At 39.4% G+C, this 23,928-nt stretch overlaps 1 protein-coding gene across 1 annotated transcript in view; it reads left to right on the forward strand.

Annotated features, from left to right (window-relative positions):
- Positions 1-3,096: 3,096 nt before the first annotated feature.
- The window catches only part of LOC139464605 (carbohydrate sulfotransferase 9-like), a 28,859-nt gene continuing 8,027 nt past the window's right edge, over positions 3,097-23,928 (forward strand). Inside the window, exons 1-2 of the mRNA XM_071246129.1 lie at positions 3,097-3,213; positions 3,654-3,697. Coding sequence (XP_071102230.1) covers positions 3,099-3,213; positions 3,654-3,697 — 159 coding nt within the window. The 5' untranslated portion in view covers positions 3,097-3,098. The remainder of the gene's footprint in view (positions 3,214-3,653; positions 3,698-23,928) is intronic.

Consider the following 23,928-nt stretch of genomic DNA (forward strand, 5'->3'; position numbering starts at 1 on the left):
GGGAAAAAGAAGAGAGTTGAGGTAAGGGATATAAAGAGGAAGAAAGATGAAAGAAGAGAGATGAAAGAGGGAGAAGGAAACGATGTGAAGAAAAAGAGGTGAAGAGGGAGAAGGAGAGGAGGTGCGAGAGGGAGTGAAGAGGGAGAAAGAAGAAATGTGAAGGAAGGGAGATGAAAAGGGAGAAAGAGGAGAGGTAAAAAAGGGAGAAAGAAGAAAGTTGAAAGAAGGGAGATGAAGAGGGAGAAAGAAGAGGAGGTGAGAGAAGGGAGGTGAAGAGGGAAAAAGAAGAGAGGTGAAGGAAAAGAGGTATAAAGGGAGAAGGAAGAGATGTGAAAGAAAAGATGTGAAGAGAGAAAAAGAAGAAACATGAGAGAAGAGGGGTGATAAGGGAGAAAAAAGAGAGGTGAGAGAAAAGAGGTGAAGAAGGAGAAAGAAGAGATGTGAAAGAAAAGAAGTAAAGAGGGAGAAAGAAGAGATGTGAAAGAAGAGAATAATAGAGGGAGAAAAAAGGGATGTGAAAGAAAAGAAGTGAAGAGGGAGAAAGAAGAGAGGTGAAGGAAAGGAGGTGAAGAGGGAGAAGGAGAGGAGGTGCGAGAGGGAGTGAAGAGGGAGAAAGAAGAAATGTGAAGAATGGGAGATGAAAAGGGAGAAAGAGGAGAGGTAAAAAAGGGAGAAAGAAGAAAGTTGAAAGAAGGGAGATGAAGAGGGAGAAAGAAGAGGAGGTGAGAGAAGGGAGGTGAAGAGGGAAAAAGAAGAGAGGTGAAGGAAAAGAGGTATAAAGGGAGAAGGAAGAGATGTGAAAGAAAAGATGTGAAGAGAGAAAAAGAAGAAACATGAGAGAAGAGAGGTGATAAGGGAGAAAAAAGAGAGGTGAGAGAAAAGAGGTGAAGAAGGAGAAAGAAGAGATGTGAAAGAAAAGAAGTAAAGAGGGAGAAAGAAGAGATGTGAAAGAAGAGAATAATAGAGGGAGAAAAAAGGGATGTGAAAGAAAAGAAGTGAAGAGGGAGAAAGAAGAGAGGTGAAGGAAAGGAGGTGAAAAGGGAGAAAGAAGAAAGGGTAAGGAAGAGAGATGAAAAGGGAGAAAGAGGAGAGAAAAGAGGTGAAAGAGGGAGAAGGAAGAGATGTGAAGGAAGAGAGGTGAAGAGTGAGTAAGAAGAGAGGTGAAGGAACGGAGATAAAGAGGGAGAAGAAGAAAAAAAGATGAAAGAAGAGAGGTGAAAGAGGGAGAAGGAAGAGATGTGAAGGAAAAGAGGTGAAGAGGGAGAAAGAAAGGAGGTGAAAGAAGGGAGGTGAAGGAAATGAGGTGGAGAAAGGGAGGTGCAGGAAGAGAGGTGAAGAAGGGGGAGGAAGAGATGTGAAGGAAGGGAGGTGAAGGAAGAGAGGTTAAGGAAGAGAGGTGAAGGAAGAGGGGTGAAGGAAGAGAGGTGAAGGAAGGGAGGTGAAGGAAGAGAGGTGAAGGAAAAGAGGTGAAGGAAGAGAGGTGAAGGAAGGGAGGTGAAGGAAGAGAGGTGAAGGAAGAGAGGTGAAGGAAGGGAGGTGAAGGAAGGGAGGTGAAGGAAGAGAGGTGAAGGAAGAGAGGTGAAGGAAGAGAGGTGAAGGAAGGGAGGTGAAGGAAGGGAGGTGAAGGAAGAGAGGTGAAGGAAGGGAGGTGAAGGAAGAGAGGTTAAGGAAGAGAGGTGAAGGAAGAGAGGTTAAGGAAGGGAGGTGAAGGAAGAGAGGTGAAGGAAGAGAGGTGAAGGAAGAGAGGTGAAGGAAGAGAGGTGAAGGAAGGGAGGTGAAGGAAGAGAGGTGAAGGAATGGAGGTGAAGGAAGGGAGGTGAAGGAAGAGGGGTGAAGGAAGGGAGGTGAAGGAAGAGAGGTGAAGGAAGGGGGGTGAAGGAAGAGAGGTGAAGGAAGGGGGTGAAGGAAGGAAGTGAGGTGAAGGAAGAGAGGTGAAAGAAGAGAGGTGAAGGAAGAGAGGTTGAAGGAAGGGAGGTGAAGGAAGAGAGGTGAAGGAAGAGGGGTGAAGGAAGAGAGGTGAAGGAAGAGAGGTGAAGGAAGAGAGGTGAAGGAAGAGAGGTGAAGGAAGGGAAGTGAAGGAAGGGAGGTGAAGGAAGAGAGGTGAAGGGGGTGAAGGAAGGAGGGTGAAGGAATAGAGGTTAAGGAAGGGAGGTGAAGGAAGAGAGGTGAAGGAAGGGAGGTGAAGGAAGAGAGGTGAAGGAAGAGGGGTGAAGTAGGGGAAGGAAGGGAGCTGAAGGAAGAGAGGTGAAGGAAGGGAGGTGAAGGAAGGGATTTGAAGGAAGAGAGATGAAGGCAGGGAGGTGAAGGAAGAGAGGTGAAGGAGGGGAAGTAAGAGAGGTTAAGCGGGAGTGAGATGAGAGGTGAAGGAGGGAGATGAGAGAAGGGGGTCGATCGAAGAGATGTGAAGGGGGAGAAAGAGAGGAGGTGAAAGATGGAGAAGCAAGAGAGTTGAAGGAGGAGAGGAGTGAAGAGGGCAAAGGAAGAGAGGTGAATAAGGAGAAAGAAGCGAGGTGAAGAGGGAGAAAGAAGAGAGCTGAAGGAAGAGATAGGGAAAGGGGACAGGAAGAGTTGGGGAAAGAAAGAAGGGAGCAAGGGGTGTGGGGGGGGGGGGGGGGGGGAGATAGTATATCATGTCCAACAAGAGAACGATACGGTCGTTCAATACAAGGCCTGGTGTGTGTCGAGGAAAGGGACACGTCGATATGTGGGACACACAGTCACACGCCGATTGTACTTGATATGTCAATAACACTTCCCCACCCACCCCACCCTCCCCCACCATCCATATCTGCAACATGTTGATAGTATTAAACGCAGAACACAAAGGCTGCAAATCTCACGCTCTGAAGGCGTTGATAACGATGTCATCATAACCGATAGGAATATGTATACTAACATTATTTCAGGTTATGTCCGTTGTTTTCAATATAATCTAATACAGCACTATAACGGTCATCCCACCTGTGTCCATATTTGCCACAACCTGTTCAGCTGCAAATGTGTGCAATGTCACAGTCGATACCATCGCTCAGATGTATTGTGATAGCAGATCTGGTGTGGGCGCTGATTGCAACGCACCTTGTGTTGATAGGACGAGTATGTGGCGAGCGCGGATGAAATGGCGTGTTCTGTTTCCTTTAGGAATTACCTTTCTTGCTGGTCACATGTTCCTTATGTTTTATCAACTTCAGACTATCAATGAATCGGAACGTTGTGAGTGGATTTTCTTTCATTACAAAGTTATTGATTGTAGTTTTAATTATGGATTAAAATTTAGGAAGTATGAGCAATGTGCACTACAGCCTTAGCACGCATATGATTCTGAAATACTAAAACTACCGTATATTCTAACATATTCAAACATAACCATCGCATTTTTTTTATCAATTTCCTTGAAAAGTAATAACCCCAAACAACAATATCATAAACAAAAATACTTTCTAAATTTATAAAAAGAATATATCTTCATATGTTTACCGAGGGCCGTCATAAAGCTGGGATATTATTAGTGCGGCGTTAAACAACAAACAAACAACGTACTTTGTCAATTGAAATATTTACATCAAAGTGTTACCTGACTGTTCTGTTTTAAATGTATAATATTTGTTCACACATACGTTTAAGTTATCCTCTATGTTTTATACACTTCACAGCACTGAAGAAAAATAGTTCGGGACTAATCGGGACCAATCACGAGGTACGTGTTGATATAAGGATTCTTGCACACAGATAATGATCATATATTATTGTTGACAATTGCCATTTTCCATGTCGTTGTTTTAATGACTGAGTAGGATTTTACACCGCGTTTTGTGAGTGAGTGAGCTGGTTTTAACGCCTCGTTGAACAGTATTCTGGTTATATGACGGCCTATCAGCTTACACTACAACGCAAAAGTTGAAAATTGTAAAATTTCGAATAATCCGCGGATATTGCGCGGACGTTGCAAATAATTCGCGAAAAATTCTGAGAACTAATATATTGCTTTATTGCACTAATTAGGAGTTTTATTGGACTATATATCACGCCGTCAACGAGTGGCGAGCCGTGGCAATAACCCCCATACATGTACAATGTATACCATGATGCTTCACTGAATGGATTGCAGGTACATGTATGTATCATATATGATAAATACATGTAAACACCAGTTTGCAAAATATTCCTGCTATAATAATGCTGTCATTAAATACTAGTATTCTTATTAACATGAATATTTTATTTATGATCAACTTGCATCGTGTCTCTAGTCTTGTGCAAATCTACATGTATGCATTTATGTACAAGCATAAACTTATGCAGTGGTTTGATAAATACCACTTTGACAGCGGGTATATCACAGTTGATGTATGTACATGTACTTGGTTAAAAAACACATACCATGTGCATGTATGGAGGGACGGCCTGATTAGTGTGGCCACGCAGTTAACGTTAAAAATAATATGAAGCGCATTACATTACAGTGCAATGTTTTAAAATGTCTGCGTAGCCTCGCAAACAGGCCGCGGAGTTACTGCAGAGTACCTGCGAAACTGATTGCCCCTTTTATGGGACTAATTAGTTTTATGACCCGGCACAAGTGAGGTGTTGGAAGTTTGTCCTCCCAGATCGCCTAATTTCTCTCAGTGTCTCTCAGTGTCTCTTGTTCAATTACTGACTGACTGACTGATATAGAAGATTTAACGTGCGCTTTCCGACTACAGCGTATTTCGCACACGGGCCTGGCCGGACCATTTAGTGTATTCCGAGAAGGGTGAAAGTGGTGTGTGCAACCCAAGAGGGGGCTTTTAGGGGTTGCTTATATTGATTTTTTGAAATTTTTAAATTTGGAATAAATGCCGAGGTGGGTGGAGGAGGGAACTAAGGGAGCCGGGTGAGGTTGGTGTTTGTATGTTTATTGGATTTTGGATTGGTAGATTAATTAATTTTTAGATGCGCTTAATTAGGTCTGTTTTGATTAGGAATACGCCTAGGGCCTTGAAGTTTTCTAGTTTATTTTGAGGGTTTAGTATTTCATCTAGAGTAGGAACCTTATTTAGATTGAGGGTGGTTTGTAGTGTGGTTCTGTGTGTTTGATAGTGGGTGCAGTGAATGAGTGCGTGTTCTGTGGTTTCGGGTTGTTTGCAGTGGGGGCAGTTGCCTGTGGTGTGTCTTTTAAGTTGTTTTAGGTGGTTATTTAGGTTAGTGTGTCCTGTTTGGAGTTTTGTAATTAATCTGTCAATTTTTTTAGAGGGGTGTAGGATTTTAGGTTTGGCTAGTGGTTTTCTGAGCACTTTTTTGATTTGGCTATTTGAGTTTTGATATTGATTATGCCATTTTTTGGTTATTTTTTGTTTGTTTACACTTTTAATTTCTGATTTTGAGATGGGTAGGTTTAGGCTTATTTCTGGTATTTTGAGAGATAATTTAGCTGCTTTATCGGCGCTTTCGTTGCCGTAAATTCCTACGTGGGCGGGGATCCACAAGAAGGTTATTTGTTTGCCTGCTTTTGTTAGGTCGTTGGAGCTTTTAAGTATTTGGTTTATTAATTTAGGTCGTTTTTTTGGTATTTTTGTTTTGGAGGGCTTGTAGTCCGCTAAGGGAGTCAGTGAGAATTAGGATTTTTTTGTTGTTTTTAGATTGTTGGTTATGCAGGACTGAGGCCATGCCCATAAGTTCGGCCGTGAATATAGATTGGTTGTTAGGGAGTCGGTAAGATTGTGTGGATATAACTGGTTGTGTGGTATGGACTCCGAAGCCTGTGTGGTTGGAGATCGGGTCTGAAGATCCGTCAGTGTATATGTGACACCAATTTGGCCAATTTTCGTGTATGTATGCAAGTGTGGTGGTTTTAGCTATGTTTGGGTCGGTTTGTTTACTTATTTGGTTAGCTAGCGTTGTGTCTATTTGGGGTATTTTGAGTTTAGGGGTGAAGATATTTGATTTTTCGCAGTTCTGTTTAAGATTTTGAGTTTGGTGTTCATTGAGGTAGTTAGTTATTCTTTGGGATATTGGGGTGAGTAAGGGGTGTTTGCGAGCTAGAGCTTGGTTTCTAGGGCTAATGTTTTGGTTAATTAGGTTTTGGATGAGAGGGTTTGTTTGGGACGCGGCCCAGAAATTAAGGCTTAGATGTTCCCTGCGTAGATTTAGTGGCATTTCTCCTGTAAGGGCCTGAAGTGAGGTGTAGGAGGTGCCATGTTGGGTGCGTGTAATTAGTTTGAGAGCCTGATATTGTATTGAGTCAAGTTTTTTAGAAAGAGAGTTGTTTAGGGTATTGTATATGGCACAGCCGTAGTCTAGTTTTGATCTAATTAGTGTTGTATATAGTGAGAGGAGGGTATCTTTGGAGGCTCCCCAGTTAGAGCCGGTGAGACATCTTAATGTGTTAAGGTCTTTGCTGCATCTAGTTTTTAGGTTTTGGACGTGAGCCTCCCAGGTGAGGTGTTGATCGAAAATAAGTCCTAAGAATTTTGTTTGTTTTTGGAATTTGATTGTTTGGTTGTTTAGCTGGAGGATTGGGTAGGCAGGTTTCATGTTTTTATGTTTGAATACTACTCCTGTTGTTTTATCTGAGTTAAGGGAGAAGCCCCATTTGTCTGCCCATTGTTGTATTTTATTTAGAGATTTTTGGATTAAGTTTTCTGCCATTTTAATGCTTTTAGTGCGGATCCATAGGGCTCCGTCATCCGCGAATTTTGAAGTGTTTAGTTTAGGGGATAAGCCCTCGAATAGATCATTTATCATTATATTGAAGAGGGTTGGGCTGAGGATGCTGCCCTGGGGAGTGCCATTTTCTAGGGGACACTGGTCCGATAGTGTATGGTCTATACCCACGGTAATTTTGCGATTGTTTAGGAAATCTTGGATGAAGTTTATTATTTGACCTTTTAGTCCTATTTTTTTTAGTTTTTGTATTAGCCCGTGGTGCCATACCATATCGAAAGCTTTAGAGAAGTCGAGGAATATGCCTATGGTGTATTGCTTGTTTAGCTGTCCTGTTTTTATATCCTGTTCTAGTCGGGCAAAGTTATCGAGAGTTGATCGGCCAGGAGTGAAGCCGCTCTGGTCAGGATTTATGATGTTGTTTTGGTCTAGGTAGTGCTGTAGCCTATTTTTAGTCATAAGTTCCATTATTTTGCAGAGATTTGAGGTTAGGGAGATGGGCCTATAGGTGTTTGCCTGATCTGCTGGTTTATTTGGTTTAGGTATTGGGATTACTAGAGCTTCCTTCCATGAGGAAGGGACCTGTCCGTTTAGGTAGACTAGGTTGTATAGTTTAAGTAAAGTTTGGAGTAGTTTGGTAGGTAAGTGTTTGATTATTTGGTAAGAGGTGAGGTCTAGGCCAGGGGCTGTTCCTTTTTTTCTGTTGTTTAGTACGTGATTTAGTTCTTCTATGGTGTAAGGTTGATTTATTTCTAGGTTGTCTTGTCTGTTTTCTTTGGAGAATTTGGTTTCTTTATTTAGTTTATCTTGGAATTTCTTACTGAAGTTACTGTTGCTGCTAACTTTAGAGAAGTGTTTGGCTAGGTTGTTGGCCTTTTGGGTGGGGTTAGTTGAGTTGTTTATATTGGGGCTTTTTGTTTGCCGTTTGATGCCTCGGATGGCGTGAATTTTGCGCCACACCTTCCTAGCGTCGGTGTGGTGGTTTAGCTCCTCACAGAATTTTTTCCAGTTTTTGGTTTTAGCAGTTTTAACTAGGTTTTGCACTTGGTGGTTAAGTTCATGAGCTGTTTTGAGATGAGAGGGGTCTCGTTTAGCTCTGTTGAAAGCTGATTTGCGTTTTAGTCTAGTTAGCTCTATTTCCTCATTCCACCAAGGGACAGTGGGTTTTCCTGGGTTGGATGATTTGAAGGGGATTGCGGATTTGGCTGCGTTGATTATGAAGTTAGTTAGGTTTTGACAGAATGTTTCGGGGTCTGTTGTTTCTAAATCGTTTAGATTAGCTTCGTTGCATAATTCTTGGAATTGGTCCCAGTTGGCGTTTTTGTACTGAAATTTAAGTTCCTGTTTAGGGGTTTGATTTGGTATTTTTATATTTCCTAGGGTTATATTTATGGGAAAGTGGTCGCTGCCTAGAGGTACTGGGTGGACGTCCCACATCAGACTTTGTGCTAAGTCTGGCGTACATATTGTTAAGTCGATAGCCGACATGGTGTGGTGGGTTTTGTCGTATCTAGTTGGTTGGTTATTGTTTAATAGTATTAGGTCATTTTTTTCGATCCACTCTGATATTAGTTGTCCATGGTTGTCTAGTTTATCTGCAATGCCCCAGGTAGGATGATGGGCATTGAAGTCTCCTAGGAAGATGGTTGATTTATTTCCTAATTGGTAAAGGACATCTAGGTCTGTATCTTTAATTGGTTTTAGTGTTGAGTGATAGATGTTAATAATTTTTATTTTTTGGTTATTTATGGTGACTTGGATTCCATTGGCTTCTAGATTAGGAGTGTTTACTTTAACTTCCTCGTAGTTAATATCCTCTCTAACGTAGATGATTAGACCTCCTCCTGTTCTGCCTGGCATGGTTTTGGACCTGTCGGTTCTCACTGCGTTATAATTTGGTAGGTTGAATTTAGTTTTATGTGAGAATTTGGTTTCTTGAATACAAGCTACATGGGGACCTTTATCTATTTTGAATTTAGCTTTGAGTTCAGAACCATGGCCGGCGAGGCCATTGGCATTCCATTGAAAAATGTTTAGGCCTTCCATTGGGAAACTGGGTGGATTTATGTTTGGTTTAGGCTTGGTTTAGGTATTTACTTTAGTAGGTTATTAAGGTTGCTGCTGAAACGGTCGAAAGAGGTGGTGACGAGTTTTAGTTTATGTGCTACACCAAAGAAGGCTTTGGAGCTGGCTTCTGGATTAGACTGCTTTAACACGTAAGCTAGTAGGAGGACTAAGTTGTTTAGATTTTTGCTTGCTACGTTTTGGGTGAGTTTTTTTCTATAGCTTTTGGTTTTTGGGGCTGACAAGGTAAGATCGTTTATTTCCTCTGAGGATGTGTACTCGTCCTCTTCGGTTAGGTTGTCTTTTGTTTGGTCAATCTGTTCGGTGGTGGGTTGCATGCTGGGATTGGGTGCGAGAGTCTGAGTGGTTTCTGTAGTTTCCCTGTTGACTGGGTGTTCGGGGGTTGCCTGTAGGTTTGGGAGTGTTGTTGCCCTTGTGGCTGTGATGGCTTGTGTTGGTGCTGGTTGTGTGGTGGTCGTTGTGCGTTGGGTTTTGCTTGCGGGTGTAGATGTGGTAATTGTAGGGTGAGAGGCGGGGAGGGTGAGAGTGTGAGTTTGTGGGATGTGTGGGGTGTTTGTTTCATTTGCGATGTATGCGTCTCGCTGATTTTGGTCCCATACGGAGACTGGGTATACTGTTTTGCGTGCGTGAGTGTTGTTGTTTGGGGGTGGTGTTGGTAGTAGTGGTTTGTATGCTTGCGGTGTGGGTTTTTTGGTTTGGATTTTGGCCGTGTTTATGTCTATATGTCTGTTGGCCTGTTGGGTGAGTGATAGTCTGTGGGGGCATTGGTTCGAGAGTGATGAGTGTTTTATGGATTTGCAGTGGATGCACCAGGGTGTGCATATGCCTGGGCAGTCCGTTTGAGCACAGTTTTTGCATTTAGTTTTTTTGAAAGTACATTGGTTAGCGGTGTGATTATATTGTAGGCAATTAGAACATTGCTTTACTTGCTTGATGTATGGTTTGACCTCTAAGTTATGGTTAGCGCCGAAAGTGATATGTTTGGGGGCTTCAGGGTGTTTAGCTGTTTTTTTGAAGTTTATTATTACAATAGGTGTGGGGGTGGTTTTCCCGTTTCTGTTTGATTTAATCCTGCGGAGGCTAGTTATTTGTGGTTGGGTTTGGATAGTGTTAGCTTCTTTGGCGTATATGTCGAGGTCCTCGTCGGTTTCCCTTGGGTGCACTCGAATAACTCCCCTAGTGTATATTTGCCAGTTAGGTTTAGAGCTATTTACGGTGAATTGGAATATTTGTTTAATTTTAGTTGCTGCTATGTAGGATTCTTGATTTGGGAAGATTATCTGATATCCTTTGAAACTACGTTTGATGTTTAGGTAATTGATTTTTTGTTGCCTTAGCCACATGCCTATTTTATTTATGGTCAGTGTTGGAGCTAGTTGTACTGAGGGGGTGGCCGAAAAAAAGTAGAGGGCCCATGTGGTGATGAGGGCTGCGGGTGAGAGGGTGTGTGAGGTAGGTGATGCCGATGCGTCTAGTTTGCGTTTTTTTGAGTTGCATGCTTGGGGAGGTGGGGTGCTGGGTTGAGTTTCCATGTAGGAGGCTTGAGGGTCTTCATCGCCGTAGCCTGCGGGAATGAGTGAGGGTGTTGCCCTGTCGGAGGTGTTGTGCGCCTCCGCAGGTGTAGGGGATGTAATGCCAGATATTTCGCATATCTCGATTTGTCTTTGGTCTGTCATGCTGGGATTGGGTGTATAGGATGTGTGTGTGAGTTTGGGTGTTTGAGGTGAGGGGTTGTGGATGGAGTGTTTTGGAAGGGGTGAGTAGTGTTTGCGGTGTTTTGGTTGTTTAGGGTTTGTGAGTTGTTTAAAGCTTTAAGAGATTAATTGGAGGGCTTGTGTTTTAATTTGAAGTGTTTGAGTTTGTTTAGGTGGGCTTTGTGAGTGTAGTTTTAGGTTTGGGCTTGGGTGTGAGCGTTGATTAGGAGGTGTAGGTTGTTGTGAATGGATTGGTGAGTGGTTATATAATTACCTTTGAAGTTCTCCCTGGGCTTGCTATCAGCGGTGCTGTGCGTGGGCTTGAGGAGGCTCTGGAGGCTTGGAGAGGTGTTGCTCGCTTGGAGTACAAACTGCAATTGTTCAATTAGCATTAGATATCCTTTTATATCTGTGTATATCCTTCTCTTCATTTGAGAAAGGCAAAATTTACTGATCTCTCTATCTCAGTGGTTTAAGATTCATTACTCATGTGCAAGCTATACAACGCTGATATTCCCACTTAAGAGCAGTGTTGGTTTAACGCTTAATCAGCTATGACTTCCCCGTTGCTCAACGTTGGCCTACTCCGGGAGAGCGCATGGATTAGTGATCACACAGATCAGGCAATCTGGGCTGACCAGTAATTAGACAATGTGGGTATTAATTGATTTAGGAAATTAGGCGATCTGGGTATACTCCGCTGGAAGACAAGTTAGACATCTACATCCCACATGATTACCACTATTCACATTCTAATTTTATTCATAATACCACTTGAAACTTTACAATGACTTCAAATGTTAAGTAAGATAAACTGAAAGAGAACAATTGATAATGCATAATACAAATAAGGCTTGTGTATGTCATCTTGCATATTTAGATTAGAATGTGCTCATTCGAATTAGGAACGAGGGTAATTGATTACTGAATAATTATGTATTATGGATTATACAGTAAGAGTTTTATATACATGGTGGGGTCCAGACAATTCCCCAAATAGACAATTCCAAATACTACTGCGTATAATATTAGAGAAGATTACCAAATGGTTGAATGCAAGTACAATGCAAGAGAAAACAGAAACTATTCAATTTCGCGTTAAAGTCAACCTTATCTTAAAATGAAAGGAATTGATATAAATGAATTTGGGTATGATATTTCAGTCAGATTACTTATGGCATTCTCATATTGACGATATAGTTAACAAGTTAAGCCCTATGATAAATTAAAAGCGTCGTGTGAGAAAGCCATGATGGAATGATGATTTGCGTGTGTTGTGGAATGACATGTTTGTCTCATAGGCCTGTATGGTCGGATATTGCTTGCATATATTATGCTTTTATGTCTGTTTCATCGTGTATAGCAATATGTGACACTTAAATAAAATACTTCTTCTTCTTTATTCTACGTCAAAGAAGATCAGAACCCGTGTATAATTACAACATCCTCAGGATAACAATTACAACGAAGTGTGCAAATAAACACACATGACCAACATTATTATTTCAAGTTCATGCATGTAAATATAGGTATATTAATATATGTATACTATGCACCAGTTTGTTTATGTATATGTATGTGAGTATTTGCGTTTTTGTGTATTCGCATCATAATATTTGCAACAGTAGGTACAATTAATCTAAATTTATCATTTCATGTACAGTTTACTCTTATTAATTATTATATGTCCTTTTAAGGGAGAGGTGTTTAAATAGGTTTAACCTGTTCACCAATCCCATTCCGGTTTTTTTAAAATAAATATTGTTTAAATCATATGTATCTTTTTTCAGTTTGTTTTCAAACGCTGGCGAATTGATGCATGCGTACTGGGGAAAAAAGATGAATTACAATTCCAAATACCCCCAAAATTGGCCTGGCGGGCCCGTGTGCGAAATACGCATAAAGTCGGAAAGCGCACTCTCTCTCTCTCTCTCTCTCTCTCTCTCTCTCTCTCTCTCTCTCTCTCTCTCTCTCTCTCTCTCTCTCAAAGTCGAAGAATTGCAGATAGCTATAGAACGACTAAAACGCAACAAAACAGCAGGTATTGTTTTATTGACAACGTAACGTAACGTAACGTATTCCTTAACCGTGTTACCTTGTTTTATCGTCGGGTGTAATTCCTGAAGCATGGCAACAAAGGATTTATAAGACGAGACGAAAAGGTGATGCCCTCGATCCAAATTCATATGGACCCATTACAATTCTGAGCTGCTTGGGCAAACGTTTTACAAGTATTTTAAACAATCGACCTGGTAAATTCCTAGAGTGTAATACTATCCTTAACCCATCTCAAGCAGGCTTTAGAATACATTTATCAACCCTCGATAATATATGTATATAATTGTATTCCTTGACTGTACTTTTGTCATATTATATTGTATTCTAATTCTGGAGCGGTATTCAAATAAGTTTTTGCTTGTTTACCAATCCAGTTCACAAGTTGTGAAATAAATATGTTTAAAACATAATATTTTTATTATTGATACGCTGATGCACTTAATGAAAAAGCCTTTGATAATATATGGAGACTCGGGCTATGGAAGAAATTACTTCAAAATGTAAACTATTAACGGTAGATTCTTTATACTGGTAAACAACCACAAATATAAATCACGCGTTATGGTTAATGGTAAGATATCAGCTCCTTTTCCGAGTTATGCTGGCGTATGACAAGGGGCAAATTTATCCCCATTACTTCTCTCAATTTATCTAAATGATCTTGAGTAATTTCTAAATGAAAAGCAGTGTGAGGGCTGCTGTTTACAAAATGACAAATACTTTTCCCTGTGTTATATTATTACTTCTACTTTATGCTGGTGATACTGTTCCTTTCGGCGAGAGTCCTGATTCCTTACAGAAGCCAACTGGCGCTATGCATGCTTACTGCAATAAATGGAAATTATCAGTCAACAGCAGTAAGAGTAAAATTGTCATATTTGGGTCCTGGCTTCTTAAGATAAAACACTGAAATTTATATGCGGTGACGATGAACCTGAAGTCGTTTGCGATTACAATTACCTGGGAATTCAGCTTCATAGGAACCGGCGTCTACAAGGTTCAATCAAAGGTTTGGCAGAAAATGGTTCAAAAGCGATGTTTTCCTTACTTTAAAAAGCAAGATATATTACTCTTCCACTCGACTGTTTGTTCTCGGCCATTCGATGTATTTTCCTTTATGGCTGCGCAATATTGGGATATGAACTTGAATATGATTTTGAAATCATTTAGAAATAACAACTTATTTTTTTAGAATGGAAACAAGGCTCAGGAACAGTACCCCAAACTTTATTATTTTTGGCAGATTAGAAGGAATGCCACTTGGTTTAAAGGTATATAAGAGAATGATAAACTTCTGTCTTAAAACAGCAGCTAGTGATCAGAAGCTCTCACACTTTGTTTATGATTATGTTTATCATGATTCAAGAAATAATGGGCATAATAATAAGTGGTAAGAATGTGTAACTAGTATACTAAACTGTTGTGGGTTATGTAACGTGATTGATCATCCTTACTTAGTTACAACTACGTGACTTACAAACCGTGTCGAAGATACTTTAAAGGACCAGTATCTTCAAGAATGGCGGTGCAATAACATATCTAGTTCTTAGTGATTGAGTGATAATGGTTTTAGGCCGCTTTTAGCAATATTCCAGCAATATCACGTCGGTTGACACCGAAATAGGCTTCACACATTGTACCCATGTCGACATGACGAGCGAACGCTTTAACCACTCGGCTACGCGAACGACCCTAGTTCTGAAGGCAATCTATATTAGTATATCAAATTTGAGGGCTCATTTGAAACATACTTCCTACTTAATCAAAACATATCTAGCCCTTATTCAAATTTAGAACTTTTTATCAGTGTTTAATTAAGTTTTATTTAAATGTGAATTCTTTACTCTCTATAGCTCTCTATAGCTCTCTATAGATCTCTACACATCCCCGTTTATTATTGTAAGTTCCCCAATACCCATTAATTGGCAAGACTATTTCCCAACAACAGCACTAAACACTTGAGAAATTTATCTAAATTTATCTCTATGCACATGAATTAGTTCTAAGACCCTTCATACTGACGTTAATTTAGACATTTAATGTATGTACACAGTGTCTTAAATTGTTCTATGTATATTTATCAAATGTTAATTATTTATTGTACTCTTGTTCCACCGTGGGTGGTTTTGAGTAAATAAATGAATGTGAATCTGACGTGGGTAAACACGAACCACGGTGACAATCAACAATGAAATACAGCGATGTATCATCAGCAAACAATTTTATATAATTACATTGGATAGCACAGACAATAGTATTGATGAATACTAAAACATAATAAGGGTCCTAACACTGAAGGAGAGTGGATATGGTATAGGCAGTGATCTCACCACGCACCAGAGGAAAGTACTCCAGGATTTGAGACGTAACAACAGGAAAGGCTATTACAAGAATGGTGCCCTTGTAGTTAAGTATTACCAACAGCATTCAGATGGGCAGGATACAGATACTAATAATAAATAGAGGTGTGGCCGAGGCCCGGATTATCGCTGTGTTACTACATCAATTTCAGATTTTTTGTTCTGGAACATTTCCGGTATTAATAATAAACTTCAAGACAATGAATTTGTTTCATTTATCACACAGTTTGACTTTATTGGACTCACAGAAACATGGGCTAAGGACTGATTTTGATGAACAGCTCGGTGATTACCAGCCATGTGTTTTGTCTGCAGAGAGATTGTCATCTTTTGGGAGATTATCAGGGGGGATTGTAGTACTGTACTTATTAGAAAGTCTCTAGTTAATTATTTCAAAGGTCACATTATTGGACAGAATGTGATAGACGTTATTTTGGATAAATTGGTATTTAAGCTAGAAATAGATGTATTGGTAGCTTGTGTTTATGTCAATCCCGATGGGTCAACATGGTACAGGGGAAAATCAACAATATGTGGAATAAGTTTACCTTTCTGAATCCTTGTTAGATGTTATACAAAAATATGGTGATATGTTTATCATGCTTGGAGGTGACTTTAATTCCCGAACCGGTAATGAGCCCGATGCCACAGAGAGTGTTATTGCTGAAAGGCTTGACATTCAGGAACCTTCTGATATTAATGGCAATGTGATCACCAAGCGTTTCTCTTGTGATACTACTCTTGATCGCCTTGGTAAGATTTTATTAAACGTATGTACTGCCTTGAATTTGTGCATCTTCAATGGCCGATGTGGATCAGACGCGGCAAAAGGTCACTATACCTTCATCAACCAAAATGGCACAAGCTTAATCGACTACATTGTTGCATCCCCTTCATTGTTTATGTTGTGCAAACAGTTTGACATAGTTGCAAATAGAAGAGAATCGACCCATATGCCAGTTTCATGTTCATTTCACGCACGTGCCAATTTTGGATCGAGAGACCGTGAGCGTGTTGCACGAGACCCACGGGACAGCTACCGCTTTGTGTGGAACGAGGACAAAACTCAAACTTTTAGAGACAGTTTACTGTCTACAAATTTTATTTCAATGCTTGACAAGTGTTCAGGTTTTATCCCTTCAGGTAAAATTGATAAAGCAGTTTAGGTATTTTCAGATGTTTTATGTACCGCTGCGAAAAGTATGAAACGCCCTTTTTATATTTCTAGAAGTGAGTGAGGTAATGCTTTACGTCACATCGGCAATATTTCAGCCATATCGTGACGAGTATTTCTAGAAGTAAACAGCCATGGTTCGATATGGACTGTGAATACCACCGCTGTGAAAGATATAGGCTTCTTAAGGTTTTCCGATCACTAAAGGATTCGTCATCACTTTGTAATTATATTAAGGCAAGAAATACTTATACACATGTTATCCGTGAAAAAAAAGTTATATCAAGACAATGTACAGAGTACCATTTTGGGGGCAATTTTGAAACGTTTGTCTGCTACCACTGTTCGTCCTAAGCCAAATATAAATATTAAGCAATGGTTTTCACATTTTAAGGGGTTGTTCGATTCAGAAATGGGGGATGAAGATAACACTGTACCAGATAACAATTTTGATGACTTAACTCAATCTATCTTAGACTCGCCAATTGAACAGCAGGAGGTAATTGAAGCAATTAACAAATCGAAAATAGGCAAAGCTGCCAGCAGTGATAAGCTTATTGCTGAAATGTTCAAATACGCATACGATGTGTTAGTTCCCTATATTACCTGTCTGTTTAAAGTCATGTTTGATTCCGCATATTTCCTGGTCGACTGGCCAAATTGTACCATTACACAAGAAAGGGGATACTAATACACCCGATAACTAACGAGGGATTACAGTGTTAAGTATTTTTAGCAAGTTATATATTTCTGTTCTAAATAGAAGGTTGCAGTCTTGGTGTGATGCCTATGATAAAGTTGTGGAGTCGCAAGCAGGATTTCGTTGTGGCTGTTCCACAATTAATAATATGTTTATTTTAAATCAGTTACACAGCGTTATCTGGGGAAGAGGCGAGGTAAACTATTTGCTTTATTTGTAGACTTCTCAAAAGCGTTAGACTCTATAAACAGATCAAAACTATCGATAGTTTTGAATAACAGTGGCGTGTCACCTAAAATGTTTAAATGTATACAATCCACATATACGACTGTACGTTCCTGTGTAAAGTTTAACAATAGCTTCTCAGATGTATTCGATTGTGACTTGGGTGTCCGTCAAGGCTGTGTACTGAGCCCGTTTTTGTTTTCATTGTTTATCAATGATTTAGCTGTTGATATTGAGGCCAAATGTGAACCCGGAATTCAGCTCCATCCAGACATAATTCAACTATTCCTGCTTCTCTTTGCTGATGATGTATTTCTTATATCAGATACTGTATATGGCTTCCAAAAACGCATCGATGTACTCGATCACTATTGCCAGAATTATTTCCTAAAGGTGAATCTTGATCAATCGAAAATAGTAGTTTTTAAGAATGGTGGAGTACTTTCTAAATCTGAGAAATGGTAATTTAGTGGTTGTCAGTTGGAATGTGTATCATCGTACAAATATTTGGGAGTTGTATTTTTAAAGAATTTATCATGGTCGAAACATACTTACAATGCTTCATTACAGGCTAAACAGGTATTGTTTTCGGTTCTAAAATCCCTTTCATCATTTAAACCTATTCCACTAAAATTGCTCCAATTATGTTATATGGGGCTGAAATGTGGAGTTTTGAAAACTGCAAAGAAATAGAAAGTATCCATGTACTTGCTTGTAAACGTCTGCTAGGTGTTAAAACGTCTACTCCCAATCATGTTGTGCGAGGAGAGTGTGGAAGATACCCACTGTACATTTCTGCGTATAAACGCTGTATAAAATATTGGTGTAAACTTATGTCCCTCCCAAATTCACGATATCCTAAGAAAGGTTATGATATGTTATTTCAGCTAGCCACACATGGTAAAACTAATTGGGCTACAAAAGTCAAAACTCTTTTATACAGCCTTGGATTTGGATATATATGGGAGAACAAATTTGTTATTTGCCCCGAATCACTTATTTCTGAATGTGAAGATCGGTTAAAACAGGATTGGCATTGGTCTTTAACAAAAAGTTCTAAAATGTTCCATTATACACTTTTCAAAAATTCATTTAGTCCAGAGTTGTATTTGTCTGCTATCACTATAAACAAATTTCGTGTTGCACTAGCCCAGTTTCGCTGTAGCACCCACACTCTCCACATAGAGACTGGTAGAAACGTTAATACTCCACGAGAGCAGAGATTGTGCAATAGTTGCCATCAAAGATATGTCGAGAATGAATATCATTTTTTATTAATTTGTAACGCTTATGAAGAACTTCGTCTTCAGTATTTACCACAGAAGTATTTTGTACAGCCTACTTTTGTTAAATTCAATATGCTTATTACGGTAAACAATGAAACTGTTATTAGAAATGTTGCATCTTTTATATACCATGCTATGAATGTTAGACTCCAAACACTAAGCCTTTAGATGTTAATGATGGACCAAATATTGTACCATGGGCCGCTGGCCTACACATTCACATGAATAAAGAACTGAAAAACACTGAACCTTGAGGGGTACCCGTAAGCACAGGTTTAACATTCGATTTGTTGTCCATTAATAACTGTATGTTGCTTTCTACCAGTTAAATAACTTTGAACCATTTTAAGAGAGTCCCTTTTATTTCATACTTGCTTAATTTATGTATGCCAAACACGATCGAAAGCTTTACTTATATCACAGTATATTGCCTTAACTTCCTTTCCATCATCTAAGGCCTTGTCTATGAAATCTTAAAGATGGGTTAGTTGGTAAGCAGTTGAGTCGCCGACGGTAAACCCGGATTGCAAACTAGAAATAACTTGATTATTCAAGGAATGATTGTGCACATATTTTAGGACACAATTTCGACAGGCAACTTGTGAGCGCGATCGGTCTTTAGTAACAACAAGCATGAACGTCATTTTTCTTGTAAATTGGGATAACTGACAACTGTTTCCATGGCACAGGAAAGATACGTTGAGACAGATATAAATGAAATAACTTTACAAGTGGTTCCGATAAAATAACAGCCAAGGTCTTTTTTATACGATATCATATCAGGGCCAGTAGGTTTCGATACGTCAAGTGACAATAATACATCCTTTTATTCTTTCTCAAATAAACATATTTGCCCCAGGGAATAAACATTGACCGAAAATGCGTTATCATTAATGACGTCATCTAAGTCTGGAACTGATCTATAACATAATCATAAGGAACATTAGCTTTATCAATATCGTCCTCATGTTGCAATCCGTCCTGTTCTATGAGGAAAAACTGGCGACTACGTTTTCTTAATGTTCCAAGATCATTTTTGATTCGTCGCGACCAAGTGTTCTTACCTTGTGTAGTGTTTATAATATAGTCAATTTTGGAATTAAACTCAACTTTGCATTTTTGAATTTCAGAGATGACTAAATTACGTGAGCTGCTACATTTGTACGTTTTGCTCTCTTGTGAATCCTATTCCGCTATCAGTTGTTGTTTATTGGAGCTATTGTAATCATAGATTGTTCTCATGAAGTATCTACTTTTCATCCTTTGGTATTTTAAATTAAATACTGAGCAATGATCACTGCAAAACTCAAAAAATGCTGACCAAATCTGGACATGAGGCAAATTCTAGGCCAGTAAGCGTAGAAGACGTACTCGTTATCCGTGTTGGATCCGTAATAATTTGTTTTAGGCTGTAAAGTCTTTTCAAATTATCGATTAAATGCCAGTATCACTGAGTTGACATTAACGTCTCCCAATGCAACTACTTTAATATTATCGTCAACAGCTAGAGAGACCGACTGGTCAATCAGGTCACAAAATGAAGACTTAAAGTTGCTCTATAAAATTAAACGTACCGATTAACAATTTCTGGTTACGTGATGTATGTTGAACCCAAACTGCTTCAAGTCCTGTACGTCTGTCATGTGCAATTAGTGTAAAGTATTCCTAACGTATACTGCAACTCCAACACCTAGATGGGCGGTCCTTACATAGAGGCAGATGTGATACAGTGTAGATATCTCTTGGTCTCATCCAAGTGATATCTCCTGTGGGAGCCAGTTTTGGCAACTAGGCAATATTTTTAGAAGCAACATGAATTAATGTACTATTTTGCAAACATTAACTATTTTAAAATATCAAACTGTCTGCTGGTGGATGAAACTATAACTCTCAGCATCAACTTTCTTTATAATTCTAATATTCTAAACAGCACAGATTAACAAATAAGAACTTAAAGTAAAAAAACAACTGTATCAATTTAAAACATATAATTATAAAAAGTAATGGCGATTTAATTACTTTATTTTTTATGGTCTCTGCTCCAAGACTGTACTGAATGATATGTCTATGGATAGTAATTCAGTCCTTTTGAAGACGACATAAGCGGACCGCCTTAGGACGCAAGTCTTTTAAAGTGAAATTTGTTCTTATTATTTATATCACCCAAAAATTAAACTAACAATTTTGCAAATCTTAATATCTTCTAGTAGTCGGTATTTTATCGGATCTGAGGAGAGACTGTGGTGTTTGAAGTTGCCAGAGTATATTCCATTTAGAGGTGCTGTGCTGACCATTACGCTGGACCATGCCACGTGGTCATAGCTGATGATCAATGACCAACAGATAACTCTAACAGATGACGCATTTTAAATGTTATTAAAAAGATTAAACAAACAGATCTACTCACAGTATATGCATTTATATGTAATAGTTTAATACATAACATCAAGATTTTAATTTGCATATGTCAGAGCGAGAATTAATTTTCTGATTGTATTTAAACATTTATCGTTAATGTTCGAGCTTAAATTTGGTCTACTTTAATGTCAATCATATTTGTAATATATTTATAAGAAATGGTCGGATTGTTCTAGCATATCCATATTGCCCTGTGCGGTTCCGCTGTCCACAGCAGGTCTAGTTTCAATTACAAGGGCGAGTGAGGGGGGGGGGGGGGGGGGGGGGGGGGGGGGGTTGGGGGTTGGGGGGGGGGGGGGGGCTGCAGAGAGGGTCGGGATGGTTGAAATATGGGCAGTTTATCAAAATATGTGTGACAGGCTGACAGGAGATTTGGGATCTACTGATGAGGGCGAGAGGACTCTGATGATTGGAATAACCTCTTTGTTAATGTTAAAACAGATGGCGCGTGTTTCTGCTGCCCGTCTCCTCATCGCAAGTCTCTTCCCACTCTCTGTAGTTAGCCTTGACCCATGTCTGTACTGAATGATAGGTCCATGGGGGTATAGTAGTTCTACCCTTATTATAGGCAAGTCTAGATAAGTGGAATCATCACCTTGTGCGCTGAAAACTCTGCGCTGCGATATTTTGTTCATTGATAACAGTTAGCGAATGTGTCATTACCGAGTGAACGTGATGATTGTGTTTTATACGTACATATAATTCCCTAATTAATTATTAGCAATAACGATTATCCAAGTTAATCGGACCTCTTTCTAGTTAATTCAAATCATGATATCACAATTAAATGTATGCAACAGATATTGATTTCTCTACCAGATAACAGAAAACCGACTTTCTGTTTAGTCCTTAATCAATTTGATTCTTTTGTGTCTGTTATCCGTCGATGCCTTGCCTCTGCGTTGTGCCTGGACAACCCTACGCGTATTGTAGTGAATCCGATATGCTGTATGTGGACGCCCGAGTACATCCGTGTGAAAAACGACAAATGCAAGGGATATTTTCACTCTCATGTATGTTCGAAATTACGCACATTTTAAGTGTGAAGAAAAATGCAGCATAAAACAATGTATACCGAAATAGAATGATGTTCAATATGGAAATGTTCAATGTCACGGAATGATTGTGATAGTATCCATTGTTAGTTTCTCAATATGCATTGTACTGTGTCGACGATGTATCTTGGCCAGTATTGTCCCTAGCAACCTAAGCTTGTCGTGCGAGGAAACTGATGCTCGAATGGATCGGGTTGGTGGCGTGTCAACGTGCCCCGACGGGGCGAATCGTTGCTCTCAGTATTAATCACTGGATCGTTTGACCCGGACTCGATTATTTACAGACCACCGTCATATAACTGGAATATTGATGAGTGCGGCGTTAAACAGCACACGCACATTTCATTTTTCAAACGGGATCGCTAGAAGCTAGAAGCCATATACATATGTCGTTCAAGCCAGCTCACTCACTCTGTTTCGAATATTCAGCAGAAAATGTATGAGGTGAGATATCAGATTTTACAAGCAAACGAATGAGGAGGTTAAAGGTCCCCTCACTGACTGGGTTCTTTTCGGCCATTTTAGACAATATAACCACAAGCCAGGGCGGTAGAATCGAAGGGCCAAACTTGACTTGTTATTTCGGTTTGAGCGCACTGACTCACGTGAATGTTTCTCCATGAACACAACAAACAGGGGAGCAAAACGAAAGTCCACAAGTAAATTATGGCAATTATATATCGTATCTTGGAAAGGCAGTAAAATGAAACATTTTGAATGTACGACGTCGTGTATACAGTATACATGATTCGGAGAAATATATAAAAAAATGCTTTCGAATATAAAACATGGATAGACCAGCCAGGAAAGATATCAATATCACATGTTACCGCTGATCCCTTTAAATTCCAAAGCACAACGGAATAATAGTGTTTGTTAATACCAAGTGCGTGATCATGTGCACGTTAATTAGAGTAATGTACATAAAAGTAAATTTGATTATTATAAAAAGGCGACAGTTGAACGCGGCCTCAACGTCAACTATGATTGCCTTAGTTGTCATCCATGGACAGTGGACAACAATTCGATATAATATAAATAGCTTCATTGTCGGAATGATTTAGTCCTAGAAATATTTACAAAATAGTTTGATTTCCATGCCAGAACTGAGGCAATTTAGACTTGAGTTAGAGTCCTTTGAAATTTATTCTCTAGGATCTGGGAGAGACTATGGTGTTAGTAGAGGGAATCCCGCTAGGGTCAGCCTGGGCCAGTGTAATCGGATAATTTGCGGAGTCTCTACTTTCAGCTGTTGGCGGACTAGAACAAACTAGGACACAGTACTGTTCCAGCATAACATATGTGATTATTACTTTGAAGTTAAAACATTTAGGAGCAGGCTGGTTTGATATTGTAATATCATAATTAAAATTATATTACTAATCCTAAACTGAAGTAGTCCTCTACACTATACATTCAATGAAGCATTCTATAAACATATAATATTTTTATTCAAATAAACCTACATTTTGCATACAATTAACATTCGCATCCCTGCTTGGATCGGTTTGGGTGGCAGCCTAGATATCCATAGAATAGACATATCCATAGGAAATGTGACAAGTAATCTGTTAACAATAATAGAACATAGTCGGACAATATCGGTTTTGACACATTAAGTACAATGAACGCGAATTTCACTGACCCACTTTTTCAAATATGGAAACGTCATAGAACAAACCAGATGACGTCAGTATTGAACGTGACGTCACCTTTCCATATCCCTATGACGTCACCTAACAACGGGCGTGATAATGGCCCGTCGTCAAGCAATATGAGAGCATTGTTGACCTTTTTCACACTTGGCTACTTCCGGTTTGAAAGCGAGGCTTTGAGAGATAGTGTCAACACACAGGAAGTAATGGCGCACTGCTCGGTCCCATTCTGTACCTAGCGATCGGAGAAAAGCAGTTTCTTCGGATTTGTCTTTTTTCAATTTTCCTAAAGACAAGCATCTCAGGGGGACATGGATCGCAGTCATACGTCGAGATGTGAGCAACTCCTTCCAGGTAATCAGCCTGTCTGTATTGTTAGATGTGTTGAATCACGAAAAATGTTTATCGTCAGTTCACAAGAAGTCCGACTAATTTGTTGCATATCATGATACCACCAAATTATATTTCTCTAAAACATCGTATTCTAGGTAAAATAATAATTGTTTATATGTAATCGCAAAATTTACTTCCATATTTCGAGCCATTCGTCAACTGATCGGTGAGCTCTTGACAACT

Source organism: Haliotis cracherodii, unplaced genomic scaffold (genome assembly GCF_022045235.1).
Source record: "Haliotis cracherodii isolate W230 unplaced genomic scaffold, xgHalCrac1.p SCAF_17, whole genome shotgun sequence".
Lineage (NCBI taxonomy): Eukaryota > Metazoa > Mollusca > Gastropoda > Lepetellida > Haliotidae > Haliotis > Haliotis cracherodii.